At 31.9% G+C, this 11,967-nt stretch overlaps 2 protein-coding genes across 2 annotated transcripts; one reads left to right on the top strand and one right to left on the bottom strand.

Annotated features, from left to right (window-relative positions):
- Window positions 1-789, bottom strand: LOC123892691. Its single transcript, XM_045942545.1, has one exon. It carries the CDS (start codon window positions 787-789, stop codon window positions 1-3), a length of 789 nt encoding a protein of 262 aa, XP_045798501.1.
- Window positions 790-2,031: 1,242 nt separating this feature from the next.
- On the top strand, window positions 2,032-9,380 carry LOC123887362 (protein indeterminate-domain 5, chloroplastic-like). The gene is made up of 4 exons (XM_045936677.1): window positions 2,032-2,555; window positions 2,957-3,353; window positions 6,470-7,237; window positions 9,081-9,380. Exons 1-3 carry the CDS (start codon window positions 2,399-2,401, stop codon window positions 7,185-7,187), a joined length of 1,272 nt encoding a protein of 423 aa, XP_045792633.1. The 5' UTR covers window positions 2,032-2,398; the 3' UTR covers window positions 7,188-7,237; window positions 9,081-9,380.
- The last annotated feature ends 2,587 nt before the right edge of the window (window positions 9,381-11,967 follow it).

The raw sequence follows: 11,967 nt of genomic DNA, 5'->3' as shown, positions 1-11,967 counted from the left end.
CTAATAATGCCCAAGCTTGTGACATTTATAGCATTCTACTGATTCTTTATTGATCTTAGCACCTCTTCCACCTCTTCCCCTACCTCTGCCACGACCTCTCTGAGTATTGGAATTGTCTCCTCTACCACCATAGCCTCTTCCCCCATTAGATACCTTGAGAATTTGTTCTTGTTCCTCTTTCTGACTTTTCATTCTCTGTTCTTGAACTAGCAAGCTGCTTTGCAGTTCATCAACTGTCATACTAGTTGTGTCATTAGATTCCTCTATTGAGCAAGCAACATAGTTGAATCTTGGTGTCAAAGATCTCAAGATCTTTTCAACAATCATGCTTTGTGTCACAGTTTCACCATGACTACTCATCTTATTAGCAATGGACAAGGTTCTTGAAAAATACTCTTCAACGGACTCACCAGTTTTCATATTGAGGGTTTCAAAATCCTTCCTCAATGCCTGAAGCTGTGCTCTCTTCACTTTGGTGGATCCTTGATACTTTTGTCTCATTGATTCCCAAATTTCTTTAGCTGTTCCTCTTGCAAGAATCGTTTCAAGTATGGATCTATCAATTGCTTGAAACAAAAAGTTTTTAGCTTTCAAATCTTTCAATTTGCTTTCATTTGCAAGTTGAATTTGTTCTTGCGATGCTCCTGCAGGAGCTACAACAATGCCATCTTCGATGAGACTCCAATACTCTTTGGATCTCAGTAGATTCTCCATAAGCATTGACCAGTGATCGTAATGACCATCAAATCGAGGGATTGATGGTTGCAGGTAGTTACTTGAATCCGCCATGGAAGCTTCAAGCAAGAAAGAAAGAAACGAGCGATGAATCTTTTGTAACTAACTTCTTGTTACAACTGACTGGATCGTTTCAACCGGTAACTGATACCAAATGTGGAGGCAAATGGAATCTCGTATGTTATTAGACTAGTCTTAGGCATTATATAGCCAAAGAACAAAGTGTACAAAACGGTTACAACAAACAAACAACAAGCTAACTAACTAACTTGGGCCTCAAGCAAGCCACGCGCGCGCCCATGCTCAAGCCAGCCAAGCCCACCAGCTTAGGCCTGCTGCACACAACAATAGGTCTGCACATACACTAGCTCAAGCACACACACATATGTCTAACATTTTATATGTAATAGTTTTGATTGATGTACTCTACTAATTTGAATGAATGAATATTGTTATTTTAGTTATAAAAAAAAAAAAACCTAATCTTCACCCAAAATCTTAAGGCTTAGATTTATGAGTCATCTCATTTATATATTGTTCTCGGGCTCTAATACTATAGTTCGCCATTGAGAGTTTGCCTCGCTGGATTTGATCAATATATTGGACTATACGAGCAACTACAAAAATGATTTTTAACCTCATATTTTCGTCCAAAACTTTAAAGCATAAGCACAATGCCTTAAAATTTATGGATTCTCTCTCTTATATGTATTAAAATCAACTATTCCAATTAATATCTCAGCAATTTATATAATTTTTGTTCATTTTGTCAAAATAGCGAAGACCAATTACAAACATGTATATCATTTTGTCACATCCATTTAAAGCAAAGACCAATTCGAGAAGACCAATTTCACCTTTCATTTACAGAGTTGTAGGAATCTAACCCACCAAAATTAACACAAAAAAAAAAAAAAAAAAATCAAACCTAAAACCTTTAAGTAACATGTTCCAAAACCAAGCGATCTTCCATCTAGTAGTCGCTCTTTCTCTTCTGTAAATTTAACACAACTTTCAATTTCATTTCATCACCTTTTTTTTCTTACATTTTTTGTAAGGTTTAAGTGGGGTAGGGTGATGATCAGTATAACTTTGTCTTAGAGTGAGTCAGAATATGCTAAACAGGAAAGAGAAAGAGATAGACAGTGTGGTACTGTGGTGTTTATAGCTCTATAGCTGTTTCTTCTTGCTTACTCATATCCTATATCTCGTTACATGACAAAATATTGGGGGTCCACTAAACCGTATGCCATACACATTACACCCCCCTTATTTCTCTCATTAAAATTTCATTTTTTCTAAAATTTATTTCTCACAAAAGTATTCAACAAATTCTGGAAAAAAGTTTAAAAAGAAAAATAAAAAGGCAGAAAATAATAAAAAGAGTGAGAAAAAAAATAGTACTAAGTGAAATATTGCATGTGTGATATGTGTTGGTTTATATGCATGACACCAAATCAATGAAAATATTCATAATGAATCTACCCTTAGAAATTTCTCATTTTAAATAAGCCAACTTGAGAGAACAAAATTCATATTTCTCATTTTAAGTCATGGAGTCTTGATTTTCATTTTCTTATCTCTCTATTTCAGTTTCATTTTCTTTTCACAATCCTATCCTATATATAAAAAATCTAAATTTCTAGAGGAACTTTTATTAGCTATGGCAGCATCATTTTCAGCTGCTTCTTTCTTTACAATCACTGAAGAGGATCAGAATTTGATGAATCAACAACAAAATTCTTCAACACCATCATCATCAACTACTCCAACTGCACCACCACCTCAGAAGAAAAGAAGAAACCAACCTGGAACACCAAGCAAGTTTCTTCAAACTTTCATAAAAAAAATTTCTTTTGGTTTATCATTAATTTCCTAATTTTATTTTTTTTGGTTTCATGTCTCCAAATATTTTATTTGTTTTGACCACCTTTAAATAATCATTTCATCAAAAAATATTTCTTTTAATTCATCTCAATTTCCTTTTTTTTTTTGCTTAAATATTTTATTTGTTTTTACCACCTTGTTGTTAATTATTTTATTCATTAATATAATTCTTACACCCTAATATTTTATTTGAATTGATATTAAATTAAATGGGTATATTATTATATATTGAAAATCTATGTCTTTATTATGTTTTGTCAATTAAATTAAAAAATTTAATAAAAATAAATTTTTTTCTAATAATTTTTTGTTTGTCATTTTTCAATGAAAACAGATCCAGATGCAGAGGTGGTAGCACTATCTCCCAAGAGCCTAATGGCAACAAACAGATTTGTATGTGAAGTATGTCAAAAAGGGTTCCAAAGAGAGCAAAATTTGCAACTACATAGAAGAGGACACAATTTGCCTTGGAAACTAAAGCAAAAGAGTAACAAAGAGCCAAAGAGAAAGGTTTATGTGTGTCCTGAGCCAACATGTGTTCATCATGACCCTTCAAGAGCACTTGGTGACCTCACTGGAATTAAGAAACACTATTTTAGGAAACATGGTGAAAAAAAGTGGAAGTGTGAAAAGTGTTCTAAGAAGTATGCTGTTCAATCTGATTGGAAGGCTCATTCTAAGACTTGTGGTACTAAGGAGTATAGATGTGATTGTGGCACTCTCTTCTCCAGGTAATATTTACAAATAATTTTTCTTTTTAAATGCAAACAATTTTATTAATAATTGCACGGGTCTATTACTAGTTTCATATATAGTTGATAGATTAGTTTTAAATTAATTACAAACGCGGCTGCAACCAAACTGCAATAATTTATATTGTAGAAAAAAATCTTGATCATGATCTTTATACGTTACTACATTTGCCGACAAATGCAACTAGAGTCACAATTAGAATCATCGTGATCATGATCTTTGATACTGTAAAAGGTCACGATTAAATTTAACTATTACAAACTTGGTTTCAATTATTTTATTTTCAATTAAAAATCACCGTGTGCAACTGCGATCAGAGATCTATATGAAAATCTTGACGACAAAACTCTTTTTAAGGAGAAGATAAAAAGTTTTATATTATAGCATAATTGGGGTTGATTGAACTACAATTTAAAACATGAGTAATAGGATGAATAATTGTTTGATTTGAATTAGTTAATTAGTTTTGGAATTTTGGATTAGGGCTTGTAGATATTTGGTACCCATAGGGAAAAAGGCCTTAGATGCTTTTCTTTTTTGATCTATAGAGTTTGGTTTGCTTCCATATTTTTTATTAAGATTCTGTGTCCTCTCTTTCTCTCGTAAGCTTTCCTTTGTCATCTTGCCCTCATAATAATTTGTAGGGTGACCAAGTGAAATGGAAGGAAACATCCCCCATGTGAATAATCTATCAAAATCAGAAAAAACACACGGAGGAAACAAATACCACCCTCAAACAAAACAGGAAAAAATTTATTTTTTTTTGTTAAAATACTAACAAAAAATAGACTACAACTTTATCTCATTTTACATTGAAAACACCACTAAAATTCATTTTTTTACTAAAAATGATAAAGATCCATCTTTGAATATTTTTTAGAAGTTTATATTAGACACACCCCTATTTTAACACAAAAATGGATTGAGTACCGTCAATCTTCAAGTTGCAATCATCGTATTGGAGCTATCCGATCAAAATTAGATGACTCAAATGTTTACCCCGTTCTGGGCAGGTTCCTTTTGTATCTCGGTTTGTAGTGGCTCTTTTAGGGTTTTTTGAGTGGTTGCTCATTTTCTCTCAGTGTTGTTGTTCGGTGATGTTTGTCTTGGTTTTTGCCGGTGTGGTGTTTTTGTTGTTTGCTAGTTGAGTAATTCCGGTACTCACAGTCTATGTCTTTTAGTTATTTTTTCTATATATATTTGACTGTTTAATTAAATGTCTCCGATCTCACTGATTGTATGTCGTCATGTGGATGACGACCGCATTCAATCCAAATCCATTTTAACACACATTTGATGTAGTTGTTATAGGGGGCTATCCAGTCATATTTTGTCAAGTTTTATTAGTTTAAGTAAAAAAAATTAATTTCTTTAGGGAAGTGACATATTTCTTTAAATAGGACTTAAGATATTTTTTTTTTAATAACTATAATTTCTGTATAATCTCTATCTATTTAGCTACAATTGAATAGTTGTATTAGAGGGAGTCTTGTGTTGTACTTGTACATTTTGTTACTAGATTTGTTCTCTAGTGAATTGGCAAGATGTGTTTGAGTTTCCTTTGCAAGTGCTTCTTTTTCCGTGATAATGTCAGTGTCTAACAAACTCTCTTTCTTTCCCCTATATTTCGTGTTTGTACTACTTCTTTTTCACTTGTTTCCATTGAAGTTACTTGAAGGAGCTGAACTACACATTGTGTACTTGATAGCTATACTAAACCCAAGAGTACATGTACAACATGATATATATTGCTTCAAACTGTTGGATTCTCTCTACAATTTTGATGCCCTTTTAAATTACTCAAGTACCATACCTGAATGGTTGATGGCCACCAGGACCGTCTCCAACTTTTTAGAGGTCTTGAATATTAAAAATCGGCCTATGATAAAAATATATAACTATTACAATATTATTGAAAATCATTACCACTAATATATTGATGTACATCTAACATTTTATGAACATTAAAAAATATATAAATATTATCATAAGTCCTCAAAATTTTGAGGTTCGATGTCGTCACACACTCGATACATGGGTGTTCTGGCACATGGATGTCGTCCGAGTCACGACCACAATACCAAATATGTTCACCAAAGTTAATTATAAGTTAGAATTGTTGGGGGAAAGATTGAATGGTTTTATATTATTCATTAAGCTTGAAAAATAATATAAAACCACAACCAGAATCGAAAACAGCGAAAACCAACAACGAGGGAAAAAAAAACCCAAATAGGACAGCCACCTACCAGGCAAACCCCTGAACCAAGCCAAGAAGTAACTTGAAACAGACTCATCCGAGAAGATCACCAAGAAACTGACAAACAACAAATTTAACCAAAGTTAATGTCGATTGATCTCAGCCGACCCCACAAACTACTATCGGCCCCAACAAACGACAAATTCCACCTCCTACTCGTAGTAAGTGCAAGAATCAGCAGAGGTCTTACCATAAACTCGTTTTTATGATTCTTTTCTTCTTTCTATCCATTACTGAACAATCTTACAAACGACAATTCCACCTCCTACTCGTAGTAAGTGCAAGAATCAGCAGAGGTCTTACCATAAACTCGTTTTTATGAATCTTTTTTTCTTTCTATCTGTTACTGAACAATCTTTTTATATATTTTTGTCTTCCGGGAAAAAAGAGTTAGTCAACGGTCCCTCTCTTACCATAATAAAACATCAATTTATTACCGGACTTCTAAATGTGCCACGCAACCGAGTGTCACACTGGAGCCAAACAAAACCTAGATCTAGTCTCATCACAAGACCCCTAAAAACAAAGAAACCCATCTCTTAAATGTGAAAGAAAAAAAAACACAAATATGAAAATATAACTCTGATCCTAGTAGAATTTTGTGTTCCTCTTCAACACTGTTTTTCTATTCAAACTACTTGTTTCATAAATTATTCAAGTGACGAAATAGAAATCTCATAGAGATAGTCGTAAAATGACCATTACTAATTACTTTATCCAGTATGTTTGCCAAGATCTCCTTCTTTATTTTTTTTATTCAAAAAGTCACCTTAGATATATAATCTATCTAAATTAACATTTTTTGAATTTGTGATATTTATTTATTGCTTGCAGAAGAGACAGTTTCATCACACATAGAGCCTTTTGTGATGCACTTGCTCAAGAAAGTTCAAGACAACCACAATTACCAAACCAAATCACAAACACTACTTCCCTTAATAACTCCCATCTATTTGGAAACATTAGCAACATATCCTTAGCCTTATCTCAAATCCCTCAACACCAAAACGACAACAACCAATCCACTGAAATCTTGCGTTTTGGTAACACAAGAACTTCACAATTTAACCAAAACATTCTATCTACACCCCCACAACAAACCCTTCATACCCCGCCATTTAATTTCGCCACACAACAACAACCAAACCAAAATTACCATAATGACCATCAATCTCAAACATTCCAAGGACTGATATCATTGTCTCAACTCAACAACAACAACATGTTTTCTGAAAATTTCAACAATGAAGGGACAAATAATTTCTTTTCAGAAAATTCTATAATGTGTGATCCTAATCCTAACCAAACAAGTCCTATCTCTCCTCACATGTCAGCAACAGCTTTGCTACAAAAAGCTTCTCAAATGGGTGCAACTTCAAGCACTAACAACAACAACAATAATAACAACAATGCTTCTTCATTACTAAGTACTAGAGATTTTCTTGGAGTTGGACAAATAGTTATGAGAAATATGAATGGAGGAGGAGTTGGTCAACGTAACATGGAAGCTGAAAAAAATGGATATTTTGGTGTGGGAGGGAACTTTGAGTGAATGTGTTGTGAATCTTTGTTGGACATGCAGTAGAAAAAAAATACAAAAAGGTACGTCAAAAAAAAAAAAATCACTGTCTTTTATATGATTGATAACTTTTTCAATGTGTGATGATTAAAGTAAGATTTCATTGGAAAATGTGCTTGATAGGGAACACCTTCTACTGTTTGTAGGACAATATGAGTTGAATTTTCAAGGAATTTTTTGTAATAGAGGCCCCGTCACTCAATATGAGTTGGACAAAATATGCTTTATGCTCTAAAATTTTGGATTAAAAGATGACCTCAATTTTTTTTATTTGGTTATAAATATACTATTATGATAATTAAATTTGAACTAATTGAAGAATTTAATTGGAAAAATTAAAGGTCTTATATTTCTGACCCTTGATATTAGCTATATTTAAATTATTTATTTAATTTTGATAAACTCATTTGTAATTGTTTTTTATGTACAAGGCCCGACAATATAATTTGTTTTAGGCTCTAACTATGTTGGGTCGGCCAGATAGAGAGCTTTAGAATAAAGAAGAGAGAGAAAAAGTATAATAAAAAAACAAATATATATATAGTTTTTATTATTTATGTATCTGGTCTAAATGTATATTTTAAATATGTTTTAATAATCTTACCAAAAAAAAATGTTTTAATAGTATATTTTATATTCTATCAAAACAATAATATATTTTATGTGTTCTCTATTTTTGTTATCATAAAATTAAATAATTTTTTTATTAAAAGTGGTAAGGATTCACCAATGTTTTTTAATAGAACAAGAGAAAATTAGTAAGGATTCACCATTAAACAATATTTTTGAGAGGTTTATAATATACACATCAATTTATTTGATGTGACAGCCAATTTATATTTAAGGACACAAAATTTTAAAAGGAAAATTATATTTAGAGGCAAGAGTATTTATTTATATGAAAAGGTGTGAATTATATTCCAGCTATTAAATTTTGTTTTGAAAATAAAAAGGTGTGAGTTTGTGACCCAACCAAACATGTTATCTTTGCATGGAGGGAGACTGCAACGTAGTGCAGGAGTTTGTTTCTTCTATTGTCTTTTCCTTTTCATTTTGGTATCATTTTTGGATATATTTTAGTTTTTAGTTGGCAGAGTCACGAGTGTCCTTCTACTTGATTGGGAGGGTATGGGACCAAACAATGTCTCTGCCCTTATCATCTCAGATGCTTTTTTCATGTCTCTTTCATATGTGTCATTTTCTTTCTATTTAATTCACATAATAATTTAGTTTACCAAATAGCCAAATAAATATTGTTAGATGCTTGTTTCAATATAAGAGAATAATTTCAATGTATAAAAAGTGACTTAAAATCTTGTGTTAAAAGGCTGAAGTGGTATTTTAGAAATATATATATATATATATATATATATATATATATATATATATATATATATATATATATATATATGTGTGTGTGTGTGTGTGTGTGTGTGTGTGTGTGTTTTAAAGAAAAATATTATGATATATTATTTTATAAAATTTGTTTATCTATGTTAATATTTATTTGAGGTAATTTGAGGTAATGTTATTTGAATTATTGTCAAACACTAAATATAGACATCACTCTCGATCATGATTTGAAATTTCCGCATTGAAGAAGACTCTGATAAAGTATGTTGGTCCATAATTATTGTTATTATTAATTTGATAAAGTATGTTGTATCTTTATTATTGTTACATTGAAGAAGACCGTAAAATAAAAATAAAATATTGAGCCTGAATAATGATTATTATTCTTAGATATTGATAAAGTTAAAATTGAAATAGGCAATTAAAATTTGGTTATGCAGTATAAATCAACGCTTCTAATAAATAAACCAATTTGAAACAAGACTAATATTTTTTTTTTTTCTTTTCTTTCAGGATGTTTACTAGATCCATTAAAAAAATGGCTCCTATTAAGTCCATCTAATTCAGTTTTCGGGAGCAACATTGCGAATTCGTATTATTGGAGTTTTATCATGGCTCTAAAAGAAAATTTATGTGCCAAAAAAAAATTATGGAAGCGTTGAAGTCGATAAAGCAATGGAAGTTGGAAACATATGAGATTGCTATTAGGACTTCAAATAATTTTCTTTAAAATTTTAATAGTTTAATGTAATAAATTTTGTTGTGAGATGTTTTATGTAAATTGGAGTACAAGTCACAGCGCTTAAATTACCATCATAAACATCTACCAATTTTTTTTTTACTTTCATGTATGTTTTTTTTAATGGAATATATATATATATATATATATATATATATATATATATATATATATTAAGTAAAAATTGAGAGCATGACATCATAGTAAGTCATTGGCATCCCAACTATGTTGGCACCTTAATGCACTATCACTCCTCTACCATCTCACCAAAAGTATTATTAAAATAAAAAACAAAAGAAAGGGTGGGGGCATAAACCAAACCCACCAAAACAAGATTAGCGAAAGCGATAATTAGACAAACTAACTCTATCTCTAAAGAAACTCTCTCTAGAGCAACTTGGTAATTGGTCCCACCAGACTAACCCATCAACAAAAAAAGCCGCATTACCTAATATGTCTGCACAAGTATTTCCTTCTCAATATGAGAAAATCTAAAACGAAAATTTCTAACGATATGAAGACAATTTTTCCATTTAACCTTCAGCTTCCAAGGGACCACATTCACATTAGTAAAAGCTTGAACTAAGAGGATAGAGTCACATTCAAGCCAAAGATGGGTCCATCCTTTAGCAGAAGCAAATTCAATAGCATAAATTGCAGCGCAAATTTCAGCATAAAGAGATGTTGCAACACCAATATTAGCTGAAAATGCACCTAAAAAAGTATCAAGATGGTCTCTAAAGATGTCACCACAAGAAGATATACCTGGAGAACCTCTAGAGGCTCCATCAATATTGCACTTCACCCAAAAACTAAGAGACATGATCCAATTGACTTGTTTAATAGATGGCGGAGGGGGAGGATGACAATCAACACCAAAATGCTTGCAATAATGAGAACATGTGAGGATGGAAAAATTGAGGATAGAAAATTCTTTTATAGATGAGAACATGTGACCTTTGGAATAATGAGCTGCTTGATGAATAAGACTTTTCACATAGATCAGATCACGAGAAAAATAGGGATAAATATCATTAAATCTGACATTGGTCCTGCATTTTCAAACCATCCACAAAATATTGACAATGGCTGCAATAATGAGATCATGTAATTGAGGACTCCAACCTTTGTTACACATGCCAAAAAGGGAATCAAAATTTGAGAGATCTAGAGGCATCCCTCGAAAAGAAGATAACTAGTTCCAATACTGCATTATAAAGGGGCAGCGCAAGAACAAATGAGTAATAGTTTCGTAGCTACTGCCACAAAGACTGCAACAAGAAACAATCGTGAGGCCTCTTTTGATCAAGTTATCATCAGTGGCAATAACATGGTGCATAATTCTCCAAGTAACTATATATATATATATATATATATATATATATATATATATATTTTTTACACCGTCAATCAACATCAAACCATGTTTTCCGCCACATCACCCCACTTCCTTGATATGACATGACATAATGGTGTGTGTGTATATATATATATATAATTATTAGAAACTAGAATAAAAAAGTACAAAGGTACCTAAAATAATTGAAACCAAAAAACAAAAAGAGAAGAGAAAAAAAAAAATCATTGGTCCAAAACCTTCGACCCTCATTGGTCCAAAACCTAAAAAAAAATCCTCTAAAATTGGATTCTAAGAGAAAATGTCTCCAACCATGGATCCCTCCAAAAGGAAGTTATTAAGTCATTAAAGGCATTTTTGGCTACACCCTCTGAGAACTAATTTGAGGTAGAGTCTAGACTTGTCTAGAGCAACAAGATATCTTTCCACTAAAGAGAGACACTCTAAAACCAATGAGACAAAGTCATTTATAACTCATACCTCAAAAATAAGACATTCATTTGGGTACCAAGCCTCGCAATGAGGATATCCTGTTATCTAAAATAGCCAAATTAGCGAGATATTTATCCCTAACCTCAATACCTTCTCTACTCTTAGAATTACAAAGCTTTGTCCACCGGATATCCCTAAGGAAGCATCTCTAAAGTCGTACATCCTACTTTCATTCATGAAAGAGTGGTAGAAGATAATATCATCATATGTATATACACTCTTTTCCTTAGCGACGTCGTACTGCAGTATATAATTTTTGAAGAAACTAAATTAGTCCACCTAAATTGACACAAGAGATAATCGAACCTCAAACCTCAAGAGGAGCACACTCTCAGATCTCAAGTCAATACTAATGCACCGACCCAAGTGGGTTATACTGTAGTATATAATAGTCATGCTAACAAGTATCATTGATCACCAAAGACATTTTTTAAGGTAATGTATGGACTCAACTCAACTCAATATACCTACAAACCGTTAACATTTCCAGATGAAAAAGTTCAAATGAAATATGATTGATCGCCAAATTTGATAAGATCGTTTTCTAGGAGTTTAATGATTTGTGCTCAACGCTTGAGTAAGGCCATTATTGGTAGTCTTAGCAAAATTTAGGTTTAAACTTAAATTATTATAAGTTTTTATATATATTATTCTATTTTTTAGCTATAAAATTATTTACCAAAATTATATAAAATAAAGTGAAATCTGGCACGCAGTGAACACAATGCTGCACAAGATGCTATAGCACACGTTGCAGCAAGACAGTCGCAGAACACAGTAAATAAATAAATAAATAAATTGCAGAATAATAA

The sequence above is a fragment of the Trifolium pratense genome, linkage group LG1 (assembly GCF_020283565.1).
Source record: "Trifolium pratense cultivar HEN17-A07 linkage group LG1, ARS_RC_1.1, whole genome shotgun sequence".
NCBI classification, from domain to species: Eukaryota; Viridiplantae; Streptophyta; class Magnoliopsida; order Fabales; family Fabaceae; genus Trifolium; species Trifolium pratense.
Note: the sequence above shows the minus strand (reverse complement) of the source record. Positions and strands in the feature narration are given on the sequence as shown.

Bases quoted from the DNA above. Each gene is read 5' to 3' on its own strand.
- LOC123887362 (XM_045936677.1), top strand. From the start codon at position 2,399: ATGGCAGCATCATTTTCAGCTGCTTCTTTCTTTACAATCACTGAAGAG. The intron at 2,556-2,956 runs GCAAGTTTCTTC...CAATGAAAACAG, and splicing joins AAACCAACCTGGAACACCAA to ATCCAGATGCAGAGGTGGTA. The intron at 3,354-6,469 runs GTAATATTTACA...TATTGCTTGCAG, and splicing joins TGTGGCACTCTCTTCTCCAG to AAGAGACAGTTTCATCACAC.
- LOC123892691 (XM_045942545.1), bottom strand. From the start codon at position 789: ATGGCGGATTCAAGTAACTACCTGCAACCATCAATCCCTCGATTTGAT.